At 44.9% G+C, this 24477-nt stretch overlaps 1 protein-coding gene and 1 non-coding gene across 2 annotated transcripts; both read right to left on the minus strand.

Moving 5' to 3' along the window:
• Positions 1-130: 130 nt before the first annotated feature.
• LOC134505388 (radial spoke head 10 homolog B2-like) lies at positions 131-20713 on the minus strand. The gene is made up of 19 exons (XM_063315070.1): positions 20472-20713; positions 19710-19785; positions 19352-19420; positions 17431-17604; positions 15975-16060; positions 15025-15145; positions 14383-14559; positions 12849-12990; positions 12246-12367; positions 11637-11826; positions 7934-8042; positions 6974-7053; positions 6699-6847; positions 5938-6045; positions 5442-5621; positions 4890-5052; positions 3378-3616; positions 1691-1884; positions 131-341 (listed from the first exon to the last, which is right to left on the minus strand). The coding sequence occupies exons 1-19, from the start codon at positions 20711-20713 to the stop codon at positions 131-133; spliced, it is 2832 nt and encodes a 943-aa protein (XP_063171140.1).
• LOC134505523 (U2 spliceosomal RNA) lies at positions 9349-9539 on the minus strand. Its single transcript, XR_010068732.1, has one exon. It is a non-coding gene; the product is annotated as a U2 spliceosomal RNA (small nuclear RNA).
• Positions 20714-24477: the final 3764 nt, after the last annotated feature.

The following is a 24477-nucleotide window of genomic DNA, read 5'->3' on the forward strand; positions in this document are numbered from 1 at the left end:
TACTTTGTGCTTTTTTTCCCCCTTCCATCCGCATCATACAAGCCAGTTAACCCGCGAGGCCGCCCCGCAGCCCCAGTATCGCAGCGCCGGGATCCTGTGCAAGTCGGTCGTGGCTGTGCAGTTCCTCTAATCACTTCTTCTTCTTCTTCATGGCCAAGCTGGCCTTGCTGCTGGGTGGGACCAGAGATGAAGCAGGAGAGTCGTCCTTGGGAGGAGACTGGAGCTGGATCAAACCTTCCTCCACCTCGCGACTCAAATTTTCCTCTAGTTCTAAGGCTGCTTTTTCAGCAGCAGCTTCTTCCAACTTCCTGGCTGCCTCGGCCTCCATCATCGCCTGGAGCCTGTGAACAAAAGGAGATCAGTCCCAGGGTCTTTCAGCCCGTGCCTCCTAAGGGCGGTGAGGATGAACTTTGATCTTGAACCCACAGCCCAGTTTGAAATTTGAGTCAAAACCACCGTTTTCCAAAAAGGAGAGTCTACACCAAAGTCCTTCTAGCCCTAGGCAACATTCTGATGCTCTGCTATCCCAAAACAACAGGTAGTCCTCGACATACGACCTTCGTTTAGCAACCGTTCAAAGTTACGACTGTTGAAAAAAGTGACTTGCGAGCGGTCCTTGCACTTATGGCCGTTGCAGCATCTCTGCAGTCATGTGATCAAAATTCAAGCACTTGGCAACCGGCCTGGATTTACGACGGTCACGTGATCGCCATTTGTGACCTTCCTAGCCAGTGTCTGACAAGCAAAATCAGTGAAGAGCCACATGATTCACTTAACGACTGCAGTGATTGCTTAATGACCGCTGCAAAAAATGTCATAAAGTCGGTTGCAGTCACATGATGTCTCGCTTAACAACCACGCTGCTTAACAATGAATTTTCTGGTTCCTATTGTGGTCGTAAGTCAAGGACTGCCTGTAAGGGTTGATCCCCAGCAAACCAGACTTGCATCTTTTGCTAAAGTTGATCAGGGCTCCTTTCCATGATGAAATTCTCCACTCCTCTGCCAAATTTGAAGTGAAGCAGGAAAGAGACTCTTCAGTTTAAAGCAGAGGGGAAAGGAAATACTTGGATTTGTTAAGCCACAGTTGCAGTCAGTAAGCAACCAGAAATCATGGTTAGTTCACCAGCTCCCCTGGATGTGTTGAACTGAGACCAAACCAAACCACATGATGGTTTAGAGCAGCCTTTCTCAACTTTTCGACCCTGGAGGAACCCTTGAAATATTTCTCAGGCCTCGGGGAAGGAACCCCTGCCCATTCCAGCTCAACGATAGGCCGGAAGTTACAAAATGATTGTACTTGTTTCGTGGGTAGGCCTGTAGATATGGATTCACAGTGTTCCTAAACTAAAAACAAAGACTGAACCTTACCTCTTTAATGTGAAGTTGCCCGAATTTGAAATATTTTTTTAAATAAACCGTGATCTCCCAGGGAACCCCTGGTGACCTCCCGCGGAACCCTACGGTTCCACGGAACCCTGGTGGAGAAACCCTGGCTTGGAGCATATCCCCAGCTAGCTGGTGGGAAAGGAAAGTGTCCTTGTGGCCGTGCTACAGCTTTAATCCAAATCAGCCCAGCTTGGACCATGGAAGGTTGGCTCTATGGAGAAATCTTCCCTTCGGGGCCACCCCCTTGGCTACTCTCAGACCCGCACACCCCTATTCAGTGTGAACAAAACCCAACGGCTCACTTGGCCTCTTCTTCCTCCTCTTGGATTTTCCACAGCACCAACAGTTCAGCTTCTCGGACTCTGTTGTCTGCAGTGGTTTCTTTCACCACCTGCAAGTTCTTGTAGTTGGCAAAAAAACATTTGACGAAGAAAATGTACATCTGACTCATCCACAGATTGAGCTTGTCTTTTTGCTCATTTTTCTCTTTTTCCAGCTTTTCTGGAAAAGGAAGCAAAAAAACAGTGGTAGAAAGGACAAACCTCTATATAAAACCATGGAAAACAAGTAGAAGTCCCAAGATTTTGCCAAGAATTCTCCAGTAAAGAGGTCCAAGTAGCCTGGAATAGGATTCAGGTAGTCCTGGAGTTACAATCATTCGTTTAGTGACCGTTCGAAGTTACAACAGTGCTGGGAAAAGTGACTTACGACCAGTCCTCGCACTTAGGACCGTCAATGGGGCAGCAGGATTTGCTTAACAACCACAGTGCAAAAATAAAATTGGGTGTGACTCACTTAATGACTGCCTTGCTTAGCAACAGAAGTCCCAGTCCCAGTTGTGGTCGTAAGTCGAGGACTACCTGTACTGCTTATCTGGCATGCTGGTGACAACAGGGAAAGCTAGACTAGGTAGATTTCTATATTCTTGCTCTATATTTTCCCAATGGCCGAAGACATCACTTGGAAGGGACATGCAAAACTTCAGCTTGGAGTCGGTTTGAAGGCTGCTTTGACACTGAAACTCCACAACCCTCTGAATCAGATTAATGGTACAAACCGCAGCGCCAAGATCGAATGCCTCCAGATCAATTAAATGATTTTGAAAAGACTTCCCACCCACCCCAAAACTGACTGGGGAAAGTGAATCAAAACGATTCAGTGCCTCAGATCACTTCCAGTCATGCATTGAACTGAACTGATGCTCTGAATCAGAGGTACATGTCCTTCTAAAGATGCACCATGCAAAACTCAGGAACAGAAGCTGCTTACACCCTTCTCTGATGTTCTTTTACTGCCCTCTTGTGAGAACATCGGTGCTTGCAGAAATACATATTTGTCCAACGTATATTTTCAACTGTCTGAATGTGCAGCCTGGAAAGTCAATTTCAAAGAGGGAATTTGGGAACTACAGGAAGGATTGTATTGCTTTGGACAAAACCCACCAAAATCCAGAATAGATAGATGATAGACAGACAGACAGACAGACAGACAGATGGTAGATAGATAACCAGAACATGCTAGATCAGTTTGATATGCTACAATGAAAAGACAACTCCCTTACAGCTCAAACCTTAAAAAGCCAACCGATTAAATCTTACAGGTAATCCTTGCTTAACCACAACTGGGACCGGAATTTCAGTTTCTAAGCAAAGCAGTCATTAAGCAAATCTGACCTGATTTTATTACCGTTTTTGTGGCAGCCATTAAGCAAATCACCATGGTCATTAAGTGAACCACATGGTTGTTAAGCAAATCACATGATTCCCAAATCATGATCATGTGACTGCAGGGACATTGCAACGGTTGTGTGAGGACTGGTGTTAAGTCGTCTTTTTCAGCACTATTGTAAGTAGACCGTCACTAAACAAATGGTTGTTAAGTGAGGACTACCTGTACATGTGCTTTCTTCCTTCTGAAACAGAATCCTAAGCCATGGAATTTATGTTTGGGTATTCTGTTCTGTTAAGCTCCTAAAGGCAGAATCGGTACCCCAGCCTTCCCCAACCTAATGCTGTCCAAGTTGGAGGAAACCTGGTCTGCAGCAATGAAGGGAGACAGCACCCGCTTACTGGCTCTGTTTCCAAAAAACACCTTGTAAGTCTCACCTGCTAGTTCTTTCATTGGAGTACTCAGGTTCCTATCCTGCTCCCCTCCTACGATTGGCCGAATTTCAGCCGTTGCTGCTTTCTCTTCTGGCATGGGAGAAAACACGACGTCCACGGTGATGCCTGAAAGGTGGGGAAACACAGGACTAATGAACAGTCAAACCGCATTTTGTCTTTAGGGGGGAGAGAAAGGCCTCAAGTTACGTGGAGAAAGTTAGTGCAGAGCTGTGATGCTTTCCCCACCAACGAGGTGCTGAGGAGGAGCTAGGAACCCAGAAGCCCACCAACGCTCAGCTACCGGACGACAGATCGCACTAAATGGCCATATACCTCGTTGGGTTCTATCTTGGTGCGGGGCACGAACCTGACCATTCTGTTTGCAAGCCTTGGTTAAAGGTTAAGTGTTGAAGGTGCGGTGGAAACTCAGCGGACAAATCATGATACCAACCAGTCATGGGTTTGTCACCACGGCCATCAACCACGGGAAGTGGTACCCAGCTGCTGAAACATCTTTTGGTGTCAAGCGCTACCACGTCAAGAGATGGTAGCCCACCCACAAGGACAATTCAATGGTGCAGCTTCTCTACCTGGAGCATCTTACGGAAGTTGTTCAGCACGCAAACATTAGCTCTGCACGCATTTATTTCTCCCACCGTTTTTCTCGAGAGCCCGGCCAAAGTCGCTCGTGGACTGTACAAGGCGGATGTTTTGCACTCACTTTGAGGAGGCGTGCATTTTTCTTTGCTGTGGGGCTTCCCGCTTTTGTGGGATTTCTCCTCTTTCTTCCCCTCTTTGCTTTTGGCTTTCTGAGAAAAGAAAACATAAAAATGGCATAAATCGGGGACAGTGGGAGGAGAGGAAGGGCTAGAAAAATTTGGCGAGGCAGAAAGGAAGATACCGCAAAGAGGAGGAAAGCGACGGGGAAGGAAACTTGGCCGGTTCCCCTCCCAACATCATCCTGATGTTGCTGCTCAAGAAAAAGGTGGGCAGATTGCCCTCAATTCATGCCTTTTGAATTGACTCACGCAGAGCTGAGGATGGTAGTTAAATGTATTTCTCTTCTTGGGTTCTGCTTGGAGTCTAGTATGTGATTATGGCAGGATACCAGAATGATAGCTAAATAAATACACCTGAAACTGGATGTCCCAGATGTAGCAACATGAGCAAGCTGTCCTCCAAAAGAAGGAGGTCTTTGCTGCCTCTTGGAAGCATGGAAAAGAAGAAGATGGAGAGACCTTTGGGGAGGGGAAATTCCAGACTCTGGAAGCCACACTAAGAAGGTCCGTTCAGAGAACCACCTGTCCCATCTGGGAGGGCTGGAACTGCAGGATAGTTCACTTCTCGTCATTTGACCATGCTGCTAATCCAGCATCTTGCCAAGGAAATGCGACGCTACCGTTATGACTTCCCTTTTTATGGCCTTCGGATTTCTTGGTCTTGCCCACTTCCACGAAATGCACAATCTTGCTAGAGGAGCTTTTGGCGCTAACATGGCTGGAGCTGGCGTCAGCGTTTTCAGTGCTTGCTTCGTCGCTGCTGGTGCTTCTAGTGTGAAAGGACTAGTTGTTGAAAACAGAACACAGTGTGACTGGGACGAAAAGGAGGCAAAGACCCCTAACCTTTTCCCCCTGTCCCCAAAATCAGGCCAGGGCCAGGCCAAGCAGCAATCCTCAGCTACCCTCTTAGATAACCACTGATCCCATTAACCGCCTGTTATGGTTTGGCAGGTTATCAACAGTTGTGTTCCCGCAAGACGGTTACTGAATGGTTTCCCACAACACACCAAAGCTCAAACTAACCAAACAGAATCTGCCTGACATGCTAAGCCGTGAAAAAACCTTAACCAAGGTTGCCACTACCTAAAGTTAGCATGCAACTATTTTGTCTCTACCTGACCTAGCTGCGTGAGGACCGCCAGGGAACCAGGGCTGACTTCGAATGGACTGACCTGAGGAGAAGACAGTTCGGGAGCCAAAGGAGACACTCCGCTCCTGTCCGTGAACTCCTCTGTTCCGAAGGAAGCGGTCATTGCATGGCTAGCCTCTTCGGCTTGCTGCTTCAACATCTCATCAGTGACGTAAAGAAGGGCACAGTCTACCAGAGCTTCAAAGAACTCAAGGAAGACAATCTGGAAGAGAAACCAAAGAGGAGAAGACGGGGCAAGGGGGTAGGAGAAGTCCTGCTGGAGTAGGATTCAGGGAGAAGCTACTGGCGGGGAATCAAATCTGAGGAACCCGGCCAAGCTTCAGGAGCTGAAGGATACATCAAACCAAAAATGGGCTTGAGATGACTGAGGGTCTTCTTAAAATCCCAAGTGCAAAAAGTCCAGCTTGAGTAACCCAAACCCCCATAACCTGCCAGGCCAAGCAAGCTTTTTCTTCAAATTGCTGTTGCCAAATTGTACATCCACGTCTCTTATCCCAAACTCTCTTTTCAGTTCGTACCTCATGCTCCAGATTCGTGGTCTCCGCATCAGAGACACAAGGGGTGTCTTTGGCCAGAATACTCACAACCTTGGTAGCTGTTAGTTGTTTGCTGATGAGTCTTAAATCCTGAATATTGAAACCCAACAAAAATATGAGTTTTACCCACATTTGTCTTAATAATCACATGTTGATGAACAATTATGTGCCATCCAGTTGGTGTCAACACTTAGCAACTACATAGATTTCTAGGATGCTCTGTCCCCAACCTGGCCCTTCAGGTCTTCCAACAGGTCCCATGTGCGCACTCATTATTCCATCAGCCCTTCTGTTGCACATGCATGTGACCTTCAAGTTTATTTCTTTGAGATACTATTTTCTCTTCACTGAATTTGGGTTTTAATACAGTGTGAAGCTGCTCTGAGATTTATATTCTGTGCCTAATACAACATCTGGGGCAGATGTGAGGCTTGGATGGGGGGGGACAATTCCACGCATCTGGGAAAGGATATGTTTATATATTTGTTGGAATTATATCCTGCTTTTCCTCCAGGGGCTCAACGCAACATACACAGAGCTCCCTTCTCTAATTTTTCCCAACAACAGCAGCCCTGAGAGGGAAGGACTGGTCCAAAGCCACCTAGTGAATTCCTGTGGCAGAGGCTGGGTTTGAACCTGGGACTCCCTGGTGCCGGTCCAACACCTTTACTGCTGGACCATCCTAGCTATCAGTCAAGGTCAGCTAAAGATCTGCTGCTAAATCTTCTGAGAGTTAAGATTACTTTCAGCATCCAAAGGAAATCTCTCATCTTCATCGTAGGTTCGTAAGGAGCTACTGTTCTAGGTCTACAGAACGCCTGGAAAATCTCCCAGCACTTGTCAATGTAACTGAGCACGCAGACTGCTTGCGGTCGATCACTGAACAAAAGGCCTGTGAAGGTGAGCAGAAACAGGTGTCTGAGCTTATTAGTGCATGGCTATTAATTAGTTGAACAACGTGGCAGAAGAAACTGGAGGAGGTCAGAAAACCAACCCGCGAAGCAAAACTTGATTCTACCTTTGATATGGCAGGCGTTGGGACTAATATTCTTGGTCATCAACTTGGAGAAGCACTTGAACAGGCGGGGACTTCTGTCGCTAGGGTTAGAGAAGACCACCATTATGGGGTTGCCGCTGGAACAGTTGCCAAAAACAGCTTCAGAAGTTCAGGACAAAAATCCGGTTCGCTTTGTTCTACATCTGAGATGCTTTCACCATTCGGTGACGTTAAGTGGTTAGGTTCCTTAACCGTTCAGTCCAACCTGGCACTTTCCATATGCAGCCTGGCCCAAGAATTAATTCTGGGGGTGCAGTTCCCACTCCTCTGAAGAGTGTTGGGTAAGAGAAGGCTGGGTTAGATCCAAAGATTTAAAACAGTGGCTTTAACCGAGTGAAAAGCTGCTCCAAATAATCAGGCAGCATTAGAAAAAAATAGTACAAAGCCTGCCCTGAGAATTAACTGCAGGTGGTAAATGCCACCCCTGGAAGAAGCATCTCCTACATGGGCAGGAATGCTGCTTCTGAGAGGACATCCAGGAGAGAAGGTGCGTCATGTCACAAACAGACAATGATTTATGCTGGGGTGCAGTTGTGCCACTTCAAATTATTAATCAGGCTAACCCAGGATTAAACTGGTGATAGCCCTGATTCGTCCAGATCAGTGGTGGTAAACTTGTGGCCCTGCAAGTTATAATAAGTTATAACTGCCAACATCCCTCATTTTTGCCCACTGTTAGTTTGTCTTTGTTCCCGTTCTGATTGAGGGCATCCATATTAATCAAACAGCAAGCAAAATGTTGACCTTGCAACATATTTCTCTGCCTGTAGAATCCTTTCCTCCACGACCTGGCCTAAATTCCTTTTAAAGCCATCTAGATTGGAGGCAAGTCTAGAATCCCTTGACAGATTTATCCTCAGTCGGATAGATGTAGGCACATCTCAAGCTGCATTACCAGCTCATCGTCTGCATTCCACTTACTCAAACTCCTTGTGATAAATGTGGAAGGACAAATAAATAAGATACGTCAAAAACATCCTAAGTAGCAAAGTCTCATATGGAGAATGAATCTCTTCCAGTAATGTTTTATCTGAAAAACACAAACACCATCATGCACAGACACAGAGGAAGTAATTAAGTAGGAAGCATATAATTAGAACTGGCTTAAGCTACATATGAATGATTCCCTCATTAACAGTTTGGACAGCTAGGCCTGTAGACAACAGTGCTGGCTTCATTGGGAAGGAGTCACTGGATGGTAACTGAATTTATTTCCTAATGTATGTAGCGGAATATAGGCACTGCTTAAACCAAACTCTTCCCTCCCGTTGTCCCGCTCCTCCTCAGAAATAGGACCCCAATTTCCACAATGGCTAGGAATTCTGGATATGACTCAACCTCCTTGCCTCCACTTCCTAGAAACCTACAAATTTAGAAATGCAGTTCTCCATTAAACACGATCAGATTAAAATCGGTTGCATATGCTAGGCAAGAAACGTGGATTGAGTTTTCCAGTGTCCGTTTGTCAGAGTGTTGGGGTTTGGGTGTACAATGGAAACAGGGTATTGACATATGCGTGCGCTGTTTATGTGCGTCGGTTGGGTGAACCTTTTTTTTCACTGGTTTACATTCCGCTCTGAAATAAGGCAGTGGATCCGGGTAATCTCTTATCGGTTCCAAATTGACTAAGAACCGCACTCTTCTAAGCCGCTAAGCCTGCTTTCAGGCAGTCAGGTCTTTCCTGGTATGAACAACAGCAAGGAAAGTCATCTCCTCAGGTCCAACTCCTTCCCAGCAATATGGAAGTGGTCTGCCATTCCCCTCTTCCAGGATGCTTCCTTAACTTCCAACACGCCAAGTTTTGTTAGTAGTCCCCCAGCCACACCCTCACCAAACCTTGCCATACTTTCCTTTTGGAGACCAGGTAAGGTTTTTATTTATGTTTATTTCATTTATTTCATTTTCTATCCCGCCTTTATTTTTTTAATAAATAACTCAAGGTGGCAGACATACCTAATACTCCCTCCTCCTCCTTCCCCCAGAACAACCACCCTGTGAGGTGGGTTCGTTGCCTTAACCACTAGGCCAGACTGGCTCGGATCAGCCAAATACTGTAGTAACAGTGAGAAATTAAATCAAGAAACTCCCAAAAGTAATGGAGCAGGGAAAGGAAAAGGGCTGGGGGTATATGAAGTAGAAGCAGGAAGAGAAGATGATGTAGAATGAGAAAAAGAGAATGGGTAGAAAGAGGAATAGGTGTGAATGGAGAAGGGGTAGAGAGATCTGAGCCAGTTTGATCAGGAGGATGGGAACTAGGGAAAGAGGAAATTGAAACCAATTAATAAAAGGGAAGAACAGAAAAAGAAAAATACCAATCTGTTTTTGAACCAAGTTAGGGGGGGTGCACTGTTCCTGGAGGTACTGCAATACCAGGTCAATGCTTGGAGTGGATGGAGCAAGCCCCTGTTCCAACTCCCAATTCCAAAAATCTGCTTAATACATAGTTCTCAAATAGAGAACATATCAGATATTAAACTGATAAGAACAGATACTACACTTGATCTTAGCCAAAAGGCCGAGAAGCGATACCTGTGGGGGGGAGAGACGCCGAAGACATCCTTTCCGTTGAAATTCCGTGTTTGTGAGAGAATGTCTGAGTTGCATACGGGCTAAGGGCTAAACCGAGGTCAGGCTGGTTCCTGATCCCAGGAGTATCCTTCAAAAACACGTCATTTCCCAAACCCACAGGAATAAAACGCCTTCCCGTTATGATGATCTGCAGATTTTATACATTTTCTCGATTGTGTCAAGTCTGGAACTTCCTGCTGTCTCCATTGGTGCTAGATTTGCATAACTCTGCCCACTACATCTGCATGATTTCTGGTGATTTTTATTAAGCTTGCTTTTGACGTGTCGTTGCCCTTAAAGCGTCTGAATTCTTTATCTTAGGTTACCTAGTCTTTTATTATGCTCTACTTAAAAGCAACAGCAACGACACTCAACTGGTTTCTGCAACTCGGTCTTTCACGCTTCATTTTTTGCAGAGATTTGGACGTGAAACTTTTCAAGGGACAGCAATCAGCCTCTATATTTATCTCTCCGGATTGCAATTCATGGTCTTCCGTTTCCACTTCTTGAAACCTTTCGTTATTTGAATCATTTTTTCTTTTTCACTCCTTCTTGCAGAAAGCAATTGAAAAAAGGAAATCCCACTTTCCAAAAGGAAAGAATGTAAGGGGAAAAAAACATAATCCCATCAATTGCAAGAGACAGAGGACAACATCTGCATTTGCACGCTTCAAGGGCTGATTGGATTATCTTGTAAAAAGTGTGAGCAACTTGAATACGTGTTTAAAAAAAAAAAGCCAAAGGAAGCCGCTGGGCACGTTAATACTAGTGGTTGGGGGAGGAAGAAGAAGAAAAAAGAAAATTTTGTAGAGGAAGGAGTTGTCACAGTCTGACAAATGAAGCAAGTAAACCTTCCATTGAGAGAGCCAGTTTGGGGTTGTGGTTGAGGCACCCGGCTAGAAACCAGGAGACCGGGAGTTCTAGTCCCGCCTTAGGTACAAAGCCAGCTGGGTGACCTTGGGCCAGTCACCCTCTCTCAGCCCTAGGAAGGAGGCAATGGCAAACCCCTTCTGAAATCGTGCCAAGGAAACTGCAGAGACTAGTCCAGGTAGTCTCCAGGAGTCAATGATGACGCAAATTTCCCCCCAGAATAAAACTTTTCCATTGATCTTCCCCTCCCCACAGGACCGCAACTGTGGGGGGCAAGTGGGGATTGTGCCACAGGTGTCACGCTTGGGGGGGCGCCAAAATGAGTGCTGGGGGGGACACCAAAATGGGAGTGGAATCCATGTTTGTCCCGGGTGACACAGACCCTAGTTGTAGCCCTGCCTCCCCGCCCCAGTATAGATTTTAGATTCATCGTATTCATTCATTCATCATATATATAAATATATAGTTATCTTCAGTGGCATTTATTCCCAGGGAAGCAAAGTCTATATAGATCAGTGGTTCTCAGCCTTGACAACTTGAAGATGGGTGGACTTCAACTCCCGGAATTCCCCAGCCAGCATGCTGGCTGGGGAATTCCGGGAGTTGAAGTCCACCCATCTTCAGGCTGCCAAGGTTGAGAAGCACTGCTATAGATTCACTGAATTGGCTGCTGTCAATTGATTGTTCAAACTCTGCTCCTTCTGTTCTTAATACGCTGCCTGGTTTACTTTGCAAACGCAATAAAGTAACGCAATCACAATAATAACACAACAGTGCAAATGTTTCTGCCGTCTTCAGCATGCCCAGCTGGTGCTGCTGGTGGTCGTGCTACGTCCCTAGCTGGATATGACAGTGGATGGTGCCCACCCACCTCATGGCTTTTTCTGCATTCTGTATGTGTTTATCTGGAGGGTGGGGGGGCAGCCACAGTATTGATCCAAGCCAGGCTCCATTTGGTTCGGCACTACAGTGGGTGGTGGCTGTGCTAAGAATCCCAAATACAAGGCTAACATTTGGGGAATGTTAGAACCGTTCTAATGGAACAGTCCCCCGCCATGGCTCCAGTTCGGAACCACCAACTGCTTTGAGACTAAACTAGACTTTGGGACAAACCATGACCTGTGGTAGGTAGAGGCGCCACAAGGTAAAGAAAGCCCTTGCCTGGCCTGTAATGAAAAATGCCCACCGTTCAGGATCCGGTCCATCGCCGCAAGCGTCAGGTTGCAGTGATGAAACTTGCAGTCCTTCAAGAACCTCCAGAACTGCAGCTTGGTCATCAGGAAGGTGTTGTCGAGGGAGTGATTGTAGCCCAGGCTGCTGTAAAAGGTGTAGATCCTCCTCAGCTCGGAGATGTGTCTCAGCACAGCATACTCTGTCTAGGGGAAGGAAAAATGAAAGAAGAGTAAGAGGTGAGGATAGATCTGGCCATAACTGATATTTAAGCTCCTGGGGTCCTGGAGATGCATTTTGTGTCTGCACTGGTGACCTTTTCCAGCCCAGAAGAGGACAATACTGCAAAACATCAGCCTCTGACATCGCTTAGTGAACCTTCTGGACTGTGTAAATTGTGGATACCACTTCCAAACGTCGTAAGAGCGAGGCCCTTCTTTTCTTCACTGCAACAACACTTTCAGTGCTTGGAAAAGTTACCAATTCTTCCCTTGTGCTGTAGCTCTTCTTGGCTGAAGAGCACCATCCCTCTTAACTTTTTCTCTTCTGTCACTGACTCCCGTTTTATTCCTATCCTCCTAGGCCATACAACTGGGTAGATCAGTCATGGGGAGGCATCCCGTACCTGTTTGATTTCATCTTCCTTATCTTTTTCTGGAAATAAAGCCAACAACGTTGATAGGTCTACTTCAATGTTTGGTCCTGATGTAGATGAGCTTCTTGGGTGATCGACCACTTTGACGCTATCTAGACAGTGAAAAAGAAAAAAAACGACAAAGGCATCCGTTCTCCACTACAATCTTTTTTTAAAAGTAAGACACAATCATGGAAACCGAGGACATCTACAGGAAAGATAAACCGATAAATCCCCATTTTAAAAAAAAAGGCTTTAAACGCGTATTTGCATTCTTTCAAAATACGCCTTTACAAATGCACTCTTTTCTTCAGGGTTTTGGAACTTACTTATTACATTCTGCAAGATGAGCGTGAGGGGAAACTTGTGGAAACAAAGTTCAGGTTTCTTTGATTTGTCCGTCGATTTAATTTCCTAGTGGCACCTAGCTAATCTTGGTTGATCTCAAAAAACTAAGCAGGGTATGACCTGGTTTACATTTGGATGGGTCACCTATATCCATGAAGTCACCAGAAGTCTTCAGGGTCAATGGGAGCCTCTTAGACAAAGGACATCAAGTCTACTCTTTTCTCCATCTACTCTGAAGCCGCTCACCTATGCCAGAAGAACCTTTCAGACACAGGTTGCTCAGTTTTTCCACATTTGTCATGTCAATTTGCAAGGCTGGATACTCTGCTACGTGATCGTAGTTAAATTCACCTTCATACACACGGCCGTTCTTGAAGACGAGCTTACCCTGGGGAGAAAAGTAACTGCTCACGGTTGTTCTGCTTTTAAAACCCTGCTAACCACCTACCCAACGCCTCTCTCAATACAGGACTTCTTCTCCTGGCACTGCTGGTCTGCAACATTAGAGGAAGAGACAGGACTGTAGGCTAGATCAACTAGATCAGGGGTGTGGGCTAGAATGCAGATCAGAACTAGATCAACCAGATCAGGGATGGGAAACACTTTAGTAGCTAAGCAGGGCTGGATCTGGTTAGTACCTGGATGGGACAGCACCCAGAAATCTTGAAGGAGTAGTTTAGAATGGGAAGTCAAAAAACATTCTGGAAGAAGGGAGTGGCAAGCCCCTTCCATATTGTTGCCAAGAAAATGATCAACGTGTCCGTGAAGCCACCAAGAGTTGAGTTCAAGTTGGAGAAATTGTCTGTTGTTTTCCTCGGTGGTAAATTTGATGTGTTAACCCTGCTATAGAAATTAACTATCTTCTTGGTCTGTTTTCCACCATAAAATTCTGCCCTTAAGCCTTGGAGGAGACTCAGAGATTGTAAAGAAAGGAGCTTAAGAACTGCAGGTTCCAAATTCCTGAATTCAGGAGAAGCACTGACGGAGATGTATGGAGGACCTCGGTTGTTTCCAGGGGATGCCTAATAACGTACAGGTAGCCCTCGACTTATGATCATTAATTTAACATGGTCCAAAGTTACAATGGCCTTGGAATGGGTGCTTTATGGCCTGTAAAGCACTTCTGAGCATCACAAAATGTCGCACCCTACATGATTGCATTTCAGGTGCTTGGCAACTGGTTCACATTTATGACCAGTTGCAGCATCCTGTGGTCACGCGATCGCATTTTGCAATTTTTTTTGCTGTTTTCTGGCAAAAAAGGCACATTGGGGAAACTGGATTTGCTTAACGACCACTGTAAAAATTGGGTCTGGTCACATAGTGACTCGACTTACAACCACGACTTATGATGGAAATTCCAGTCCCAATTGTGGTCGTAAGTCAAGGACCACCTATATCCCTTTGATGTACTGAGTATAAAATATCGACATTATCATACAGAGATTTGTAAATGAGAAGCAGGATCCTCCCTCAAAAGTGTCAGTATGTGTGTTCGTAAGACAGACCAAACCACCAGAAGTTGACCCCATTTCAACCAACATGTGATGGGAACAAAGCCCAGGGAGTTAGCTGTGCTCTATAAACCCCCAAAATGGGCTAATGAAATAAACTGTAGTTAAGTTTACTGGGGACAAGTATATTGTGTGAACAATGACACTGTTAAAAAACACAGATACAAGGAAGAGGAGAGAGAAACAAGGATGGCCTGCGTGTTTAGAGAAGGCAAAATGGCTGCTCTAATGCTCTACCTCTTTCTCCCCAACTTCTCCATGCTTACCCTGCCGTGCTTTTTGTTCAAAACCCATTCTCCGTCGTACATTGCGCCACTCGCAAAGAAGAATTTCCCGTGCCCGTGCCGATCACCGTTGACAAAATCGCCCATGTATTCGTTCCTTAGGGGATACTGTGACCCAGGGATTCTCTTCAGATACCAAGTGTGGGTACCACTCCCATGCTAGGGAAATAAACATCACAGCTACAACAGTGATGAAAAGGTAACTTTGTGACCAGTCCTCGCATTTACAACCCTGGCAGGTCTGTAGAGCAAAGGAAAGCTGAAGTCATATCATAACTACCATCATGGTTTCACTTAGCGACCTCTTTACTTGAGTTGCCGGTCCCAACTGTGGTTGCTAAGTGAGGATGACCTGTAAAGGAGATGTGCTGTGGGAGGTGGAACGTGACAGAAGTGTATAAAATTGTGCATAGCATGGAAAACGTAGATAAAAAGAGATTTTCCTCTCAAACAATGTTGGGGTTTTAGCATTTTGGGGTCGTTTCATTTCACTGGTATTAACGGCTGCTTAGCTGCCCTGAGCAGCATATAAACATCAGAAGGGCCAGTGACAGCCTAGTACAAGGGAAGACAAACCGCAACCAGACCTGGAAAATTTAAGCCCTGCTTCCCTTGTGGTCTCACCTGTGTGCCATTAACCCACTTCCCAGTGTATTCTTGGTTAGATGTGAGCCACCTCATTCGTCCCTCTCCATGGCGCAGGTCTCTCTCCCACTGGCCTTCATAGATATTTCCAGATTTGTAACTGTTCAAGGAGACAGAGGAGGACATCAACATTGCAGCTCTCGCTGAAGTGCCAATCATGATGGAGCACCCACTATTTTAGGACAGACCAGCCTTTCCCAACCAGGCATCTTCCGGATGGATACTCAGCTCCTAGCATCCCCATCCAAAACAGCCATTTTTGCTGAAAATTCTGGGACGGGAGGTCCCATGGAGATCAAATGCCATACATCATAAACTTTCCTCTCAAAGAAGAAAAAATAGAAATGTGGCAGAGCAATTTCCGTCATGAACACATTAGAGTTTGAACCATGATCATCCCATCCCTTTGCCCTGAAACTTGGTTTCTGGGCCCATCTGCATTTCCTCTTTTGTAACCAAGGAAGTAAAATCCCACAGTTGCATTTGACTATGATCAAGGCCCTGCTAGCTCCCTAAAATGGGGGTGACCATTCTTGTGAGCCAAGGCCCACACAGTCTTAGACGTAGCTTCGCTGAAGGTAAAGGTAAAGGTTTCCCTTGACGTAAAGTCCAGTCGTGTCCGACTCTAGGGGGCGGTGCTCATCTCCGTTTCAAAGCCTTGGAGCCGGCGTTGTCCATAGGACACTTCCGGGTCATGTGGCCAGTATGACTCACGGAACGCCGTTACCTTCCCGCCGAAGCGGTACCAATTAATCTACTCACATTTGCATGTTTTCGAACTGCTTGGTGTGCAGAAGCTGGGACGAGCAACGGGAGCTCACCCCGCCGCGCGGTTTCGAACCGCCGACCTTGAAAGCATCCAGCAAATTATAACTTCACCATGGAGAAGAAAGATACTAAATACACGGGGAGCAAGCCGATCATCTTACCATCTTATTCCCCATCCACTTTTTATATTGTTCACAAAGTCTCCTTCGTACCAAGAAGAACCTGCTTCGCTGTAGTAAATGGTGCCCTAAAAATCAATGGCACAAACACTTTAATGAACTTAAGATGGCTTAAGCATCTCCCATCAGGTTTTACACGAGGAGGAGGCACGGTTACATTACTAAAGCACTTAAAGGTATCCATCAGTCTGCCAAGAAGCCAACTCCAAGATTTGTCTCTTTGTGGTTGGCAGAAGAAAAGAGCATTAAACTAAGAACTGGTACCCAAAGGTTATATTCTTTTTCTTCCCCCATCTTTGAGTGTGTGTGTGTGTGTGCCATGTCTAGTCAGACTGTAAGCCTAATAGAGGGGATCCTTGTCTTCCTTTCCTTAAAAGTGGTTTATAAGTTATCCAGGGAACACTGCCAGCTGATGGGCAGGTCCCAATGTTGTAAGTACATAAATGGAATGCCATTAAGATTGAGATAATTAAAGAAGGAAGATCTCTGCCCGGGGATGGCTTAGCGGGCCATCCAAGAGACAGGAGATGGTCTCTGATGCCTCATAGTGGCACAAAGTCGTATCAGTAATGAAATAGGCTGAGCGTCTACTTTTTCCAAGCAGCTCCCATACATTTTCATCTGTCCCTTGCCATCTGAGGCCTACAGCAAGAGAAGCTTCTTTAGTAGATGTTTTAGTTGAAGTAGGAGATAGATCCTCCAGAGAGAGCCCAGATCAGGGTTTCTCAAGCAGGGTTCCGTGGCAGCCTAGGGTTCTGCGAGAGGTCACTAGGGGTTCCCTGGGAGATCACGGTTTATTTAAAAAATTATTTCAAATTCAGGCAACTTCACATTAAAGAGTTAAGTTTCATTTCTTTATTTTCAGTTTAGGAACACTGTTAATGCATATCTACAGCCCTACCCATGAAACGAATATAATGATTTTTCAACTTCTGCCCTTTACTTGAGCCTGAATGGGCAGGGGCTCCCCAAAGCCTGAAAAATATTTGAAGGGTTCCTCCAGGGTCAAGAGGTTGAGAAAGGCTGGCCTAGATTCAACACAAGTTTTCAGAGGGGTGGAAAGAGGACCCCTATTTGGAATCCAGAGATCAGGAGGAGTCTGGGGGAGACACACATCTTATGAAAAGGCAGAGATTTTCAGGAGTCGTCGCTCCCTTCCTCAGTGAGTAAAATGTGCATCTCGTGAAACTTCTGCCTTTTCATAAAATGTGCTAGTCAGAAAAGGTATTCCCAGGCTCCTGATGTTTGCCTACTGTGGTGCAACTAACACGGTGCTCCTCCTCCAGACTGTCATTCAGTCAACTGCAAATCTGTATCGGGCCAGGAAGAGAACGTTTAAGCTGATTCTGGATTTGCAAGCTGCTGTCTCTTCATTCTTCACAGAATCTACCCATGGCAACAATGATTTCAGCGACCATGTTTTCAGGGACCACGTTACCTTGCCATGTCTCTTGCCTTCAACCCAATGGCCAATATACGAAACAGGATGGGTGCCACACTTGTACATGCCAAAACCGTGCCTAATCCCGTTCTTCACCTCGCCTTCATACATGCTGCCGTCTGGCCACTTGTAACTGCCATGATTCATTTGCAGGTTCTTCACAAAGGTTCCCTACAACAGATGAAGATACAGGGGAAGAAAAAAAACACCCCACTCCTGAAACCAACATCTCCTCCTTTCACCTGGAAAGGTGGGAAAAATCAACATTGAGCACAGAGATCCGCCTTCCATTCCAATCTGCAAAACGGAGATTTTTAGCATGGATTATGCTTTTAATGATGGATTATGCTTTTAATGATGGGACGCGGTGGCGCTGCGGGTTAAACCGCTGAGCTGTCGATCGGAAGGTCGGCGGTTCGAAACCGCGCGGCGGGGTGAGCTCCCGTTGCTCGTCCCAGCTCCTGCTCACCAAGCAGTTCGAAAACATGCAAATGTGAGTAGATGAATTGGTACCGCTTCGGCGGGAAGGTAACGGCGTTCCGAGTCGTCATGCTGGCCACATGACCCGGAAGTGTCTATGACAACGCCGGCTCCAAGGCTTTGAAACGGAGATGAGCACCGCCCCCTAGAGTCGGATTCGACTGGACTTTACGTCAAGGGAAACCTTTACCTTTACTTATGCTTTTAATGGTAAATGCGCTCAGGTCCTATAAACCTTCCCCCCGCTCCGAACAACAACAGGGCACTGCAAGTTATTGTAGAGCAAAACAAACATCAAATCTTTAATCCTTAAATCTCAGCAGTTATTATCCGTTTTCCCAAACGTGAGCTTTTGCTGAGTCTTCAGCGAATGAGTCTTCCATCTATATTTTCTTTCCTTGGTCAGCTTTCCTTGATCTGGTGCCTTCAGAATGTGATTATTACAATGCCCATCTTTAGCATTAGAAAATGGGTGTTGTAATAATCACATCTGAAAGGGTGAGGGTTTTGCAAAAGCAGTAAAGGACTGTGTTGCTTAGAAGACAGTGGAAGCGGTAGTGCTTCTGAAAGGCAGAAAGAGATTATACAGGTAAAGGTAAAGGTTTCCCTTGACATGAAGTCCAGTCGTGTCCGACTCTAGGGGGCGGTGCTCATCTCCGTTTCAAAGCTGAAGAGCCGGCATTTGTCCGAAGACACTTCCGTGGTCATGTGGCCAGCATGGCTACACAGAACACCATTACCTGCCCGCTGAAGCGGTGCCTATTAATCTACTCACATTTGCATGTTTTCGAACTGCTAGGTTGGCAGGAGCTGGGACTAGCAATGGGAGCTCACCCCGTCACGTGGATTCAAACCGCCGACCTTCTGATCGGCAAGCTCAGCAGCTCAGCGGTTTAACCCGCAGCGCCACCGCATCCCTTAGACTATACAGGTAGTCCTTGCTTAATAACCATTAAGTTAGTGACGGTTTGGACTTACAACAGTGCTGAAAAAAGTGACTTACGACCAGTCCTCACACTTATGACCATCTCAGCATCTCCGCAGTCATGTGATCACAATTTGGGTGCTTGGTAACTGGTTCGCATTTATGACCATCACAGTGTCCCATGGTCACATGATCGCCATTTTCAACCTTTCCGGTCAGCTTCTGACAAGCAAAATCAATGGGGAACCACGTGATTCGCTTAACGACCATGTGGTTCACTTAACAACTGCTGCAAAAAGGTTGTAAATTGGGCCAGATTCGCTTAATGACCACTTGGCTTAGCAACCAAAATTCCAGTCCCAATTGTGCTCATTAAGCAAGGACTACCTGTAATTCTGAAGTCATCTAAACCCAAGGAGTCCAGCATACATGCTTGCAGGTTACCAGCTTTCTCTTCTTTGTTCTGATTTGCAATCACTTGCAATGACGGCTGATCTCCTCATGCGCGCTTACCTCGTACTGCACTCCATCAATCCACGTGTAAGTCCCTCGCCCATGCATGAGGCCTTCTGAAAACATGCCCTACAAAATGGCAAGAAGCCGATGAGTGCATGGCGTGATCCCTAAAATCACAGAACAGTAAGAAAAGTCAGACTTTTACACCTCTGCACCTCTGGTTCTTTTTTTAAAGTTGGTAAGTGAATCAGCCCTGGTTTTCTCACCACAGCTGAGTTCATACCACATGTTCCACCAATGCACAGGAAACAAAAGATGCTAGTCTTTAAATCTATCCTACTCTTCAAGGAAATAATGAAACAGGCCTATTGCACCGAAATTATATATCCTTAAGATTTATGACAGGTGTTGTCACCTTGTATATGTTGCCTCCTTGAAAATAGGCAGTTCCTTCCCCTTCATATAATCCATGGACCTTTTCTCCCTCGTACCTATGGAGAACATAAACTCACGATGAAAACTCACCCGTGTTAATAAATCATACGGTGAATACAGCCATTTTGGACACAGTCAAAGGAACGTAGGTTCTATAACGCCCATTTTCTGATCCAAATGCAGCAGCGATGGAAATCTTAAACCTAGCCAATTTTTCTTTTCTGTCCAGAGGAATCTTCTCAAGACTGGAAAATGGCAGCCACCCCCGACCAGCTTCACTTATTTCACTAAACAAGCATGGTTGGTTTTGATTTCACATCTTGTGTGAATTCAGCCATTGTGATTTATTAACCCTGGTTTTTGGTGTAGCAGAGTGAGCAAAACAGGCCCCGATGGTTGGTTTGGCAAAAGATGGTGAAAACAAAACATGGCTTGAATGCTATGTTGTTGGTAGCATGGAAACCCTTCCGTTGAGGTTCCTCTGGTTAGCCTCTCCATCTAAAACTGAAGAAGAAGACAGGCTTCTTCTCCCAGATATGTGGGGATCATGACTCCCAGAAGTTCAACTAGCTGGTTGGGAATTTTGGATGTTGAGGATCCAACATATCTGGAGGGCACCAGCTGAGGAACAATAGAAAATCATGAGCCGGGATTCACACAGACCCAAACATTGGTAAAAAAAACTCCTTAGATAGACGTCCCCAATGAACTTCCCCCATTTTTAGCTAAATTCTGGCTTTACCTTTCGACAATGAGTTGCGTGAGGATTGGCTCTTCATACTCAATGGGCTCAGGGGCAGAAGGGTGCTCTGGGTCCTTAGTTTCTTCTTTGGAAACTACCTGAGTAGCCAGGTGTTCGTCCCCTGGCTCTGCAAGAGGTGGGACATTCTGATTGGAAGTTGCCAGGTCGATGGATGGGTCATGGATAGAAGCGGCCATGGCCTTCTCCCCCTTTTTACTGTCTCTCTTCTTATCTTTACCCATTGCTCCAACTTATGGCAGAATTAGGTGTCCTTGCCCAGAGTTGCAGCTCCTATTTTTAATCTCAAGATGGGAAAAAGAGATACTTCGTTAGGAGACCTGCCTGCTCTGCAGAGAGGGAAATGATTGAATGAGGTGCATTTAATGACTCAACAACATGCCATAAGTTGATGCAGGCAAGTTGAGGTTCTCTAGATGTTTGGGGAGGACATATGTCATAATTCCAAGCTGGCACTGATAGGAATTAAAGTCCAAAATATCCAGGCATCCAGAGGGGCGCGTGATTTAATTATGTACCCAAAGCCTTCCTGCTTTCCCTTTAGATTAAAAAACATAAATCTCCCCATAATTTCTTCCTTGTCCTGTTAAAATAAACTCTGTTGTATATAAAAAACAGGCAGAGTTTTGATCACACCACCATGACCACCATCTTGACTTTTTCGACCATACCCTGCAGACGCCCTGGTTTCAAATAGGTCCAGAAGACAAACTTTAAAAAATTTAAATTTAAAAAATTATTAAGTTTAATACTTATTTTCTTCCTTGAGCAGTTCAGGATGGGGGCAGTGATGATACTGAATGTAAAATCAAAGCAAAGCAAAACTTAATTACAGTCATTGACCAGAAATCTAATAGAATAAATAAAACTCAATCCATAATAAAAAAATTTACAATTTTCATAGTTGTTTGAAGAATGTACTACTTTCTAACATAGGCAAGGAAGGTTACTGCTGCAGATGGTGATTCTTCTCACAGCTTTCTATGTCCCTCAACAGCAAAATTTTGCAACACACCAGGATTTCTGTGCTATAAAATCGCTTATATAAAATCCTTAATACAAGCAGGAGATATTAAATTTATTTTATGTTGCTTTATTAGCATGTAGCTCATAGCTACAGTGACCATGTGTCCACTATTATAACGGACAGTCTTTTATTTCCAAAAGCAGTCCTTTAGATTTATTTATGTTTTCAAAAACTCACTTTTGTCCTTTATTTTGGTCATTTCACTTTGACCGTACAAAGGGGACCATTTAATGCACAGTCTGATTGCAGAAATCCTTTTTAATACTTGCTTCTAATAAAAGAAGTATTAAAGTATTCATAGCTTTTTATGCTTTTTAGACATTATTATTAGAATATGCATTTTTGTAAAGTTTTTCTTTGTTCTGCTCTTGAATTTTCCTTTGGAAAGCCAAGTTATCAACATAAACAATTTTTTTTTTTATCCTGATGAACCTCTTTCAGATTTTCCCTCTGTTCAGGTTGGTCCTTTATTTTTTCCAAGAAAATATGGTCACTGTACTCAGAGCACAGTTTTTAAAAAGTTAGAGCCCTTTCTAAAAATTGGGGGGGTTGTCTCATTGTTAATATTTTTAATAGCGCTTGAATTGTAAGTCCCTTTTGAAAAAATGTTCCCCTTCCCGAAAGGAACATTTAAAAACCCCATACGCTCTTTAACCACAAAAGACTGATCAACTGTTTTTCTTTGGGCAACCTTGAACGCCTTTTAAAAACGGAGAGACCCGGAATCGATCCAGGTTTGGGCAGCCTAGAAATTTGATGACTAAATAGCAAGAATAAGAATAAAAAAGTCCTAAATCATTGCAACCATCAGCACAGCTGGAGGGATGCTCCATAATCTGCAATCACAGGAACAGGATGTGGAATTTGGTAGTCCTAAACTATCAGGTGGTGGGCAGAAAAAGCAAACCTGAAAGCCACGAATGAAACCAGGAAAAAGTAAAATCCACCTTTTGGGAAATCCCTCCTCTCTTGCACCCGCTGCCTCCCTCCACAAGGCTGTGGTTGGTGGGTGCCCAGGGAAGGCCGCCTGAATCTGCCCTGCCGTGCAAGTTGCTAAGAGCCAAAGCTGTCGGAGCAGCCTTGTTTCAGGCCTGAGCAGTGGCCATGGCAACCACAGGCAGGGCTGGGCGGTGGCCATGGCAACCGCGGGCCTAGGCAGGCCAAGAGAGTCTTCCTCGCTGTTCCAAGAGAACTGGGTAGGCCAGTGTTTCTCACCCTTGGGGACTTTAAGAGGTGTGGATGTCAACTTCCAGAATCCTCCAGCCAGCCATGAATTCTGGGAGTTGAAGTCCACACCTCTTAAAGTTCCCAAGGTTGAGAAACACTGGCATAGTCAATGCAGAATCTTTGCAGTGACTTGTTTTACTTTTTGCTACAAGGCAGACTTTCCCAATCTGATACTCTCTCCCATCATCCACAGCCAGCATTGTCATCTGCTGGCTGGAGAATTCTGGGAGTTGAAGTCCACACCTCTTACAGTTCCCAAGGTTGAGAAACACTGGGGTGGGCCCTGGGTAACCTCCCCTTCCAGCTTCACCTTTCTGCATTTTGCAAAACGTGGCAAAAACTCGCTCTGGCTTGCAAAGGCCCAGCTTTTGTTTTGGGAAAGGGAAAAGGCCCAGATCCTGTCCAGCCTAGTTGCAAAACTGCAAAAGAGCACATAAAGTACATTTCCCACTTTGAGAGTGACCATTCACAAAATGGTTTTGGCAGAGTCTGTTTAAAGCATGGTAACATTGGACCAAACGTATTCACCATCCAATCCATGTTGTATTTCTGCTATTTGTACAGCAACCATACATCCTTTATTATAAAGGACAGTCCTTTTATTTCAGAAAGCTGTCCTTTAGGTTTAGTTATTTTCTTGGTTTTGCTCTTGAATTTTTCTTCGTAAAATGAAGTTATAAACATTTTTTTTATCCTTATTAACCGCTTTCAGATTTGCCTCCCTTTCAAGTTGGTCCTTTATTTTTTCCAAGAAAATATGATCACTGTAGTCATTCGGGGAAATCAGGGAGTGTCTTGGGAAACTGAAGTTTTTCCCTACTAATTCTTTGATACGTTCATAGCAGACACAGCCTGTGCCCGGTCTATTAACTCAGGTGAGGCTTCACATGGTTATACATGTTATTTTTTGCCTGTACGGTAGTTTACACCACACTTCCTCAGGTTTATCACTGGGGCCTTTATGCTGTCGCATTCTGACATCATTCTGACATCATTAAGAAAATCTGTTCTGCAGAAAGGGCATTTTTTTGCCAGCCTGGGAATATCAAACCACTGGCCCACGTTACTATACTGCAGTATTTCCCAACCTTGGCAACTTTAAGATGTGTGGACTTCAATTCCCAGAATTCTGGGAGTTAAAGTCCATACAGCTTTAAGTTGCTGAGGTTGAGAAATAACTGCTTCTACTATAGGTTGTAGTGGGGACACATCGGGAACTTTTAACACCTAACCAGGCCATTCCTTAGACATCCAAATGAATTCTATACCCGATGTCATCTGGCAGATCCGGATCCTAAAATCAAGCAAAGTTTACATTAGCAGCCTGTACAACTAGTGCATTACTGTTGGCCAATTAATCGTTGGCTGTGCTGTATAGAGTACTCCCTAAAGCATGACAGCGTTGTATTGTTTTAATCTTTATTTTTCCCTCTTTTCTCTATCTTACTTCATTATATGTCATCTAATTGGCCTGTATGATGGGTCTGTGACTTCTAATAAAGTAACTGATTGATCCAAAGTTGATCATACATTCACTATTAGACAAACCAGTTACTAAAGATTGTAATGCTAGAGAACTGTTTAATCCTTTTGTCTTATAATTACTAAAATGCCGTGACACCAGTGTCCTAAACAACTAGCCCTTGGCATTAACCATCTGTATTATACTTACAGGAACTGGCCATCCCATTATAGATTGTAGATGAGAACCACTCTGTTAAAGCACAAAGAATG

This window comes from Candoia aspera, chromosome 14 (genome assembly GCF_035149785.1).
Source record: "Candoia aspera isolate rCanAsp1 chromosome 14, rCanAsp1.hap2, whole genome shotgun sequence".
Taxonomy (NCBI): domain Eukaryota; kingdom Metazoa; phylum Chordata; class Lepidosauria; order Squamata; family Boidae; genus Candoia; species Candoia aspera.

Excerpts from the sequence above, each read along its gene's own strand:
- LOC134505388 (XM_063315070.1), bottom strand. The coding sequence starts at position 20,713 with ATGGGTAAAGATAAGAAGAGAGACAGTAAAAAGGGGGAGAAGGCCATG. Across the intron at positions 12,368-12,848 it reads GAAAGGTTCTTCTGGCATAG|ATAGCGTCAAAGTGGTCGAT; the intron begins GTGAGCGGCTTC and ends TTCACTGTCTAG. Across the intron at positions 7,054-7,933 it reads ATTTATCACAAGGAGTTTGA|CGACAGAAGTCCCCGCCTGT; the intron begins GTAAGTGGAATG and ends CTCTAACCCTAG.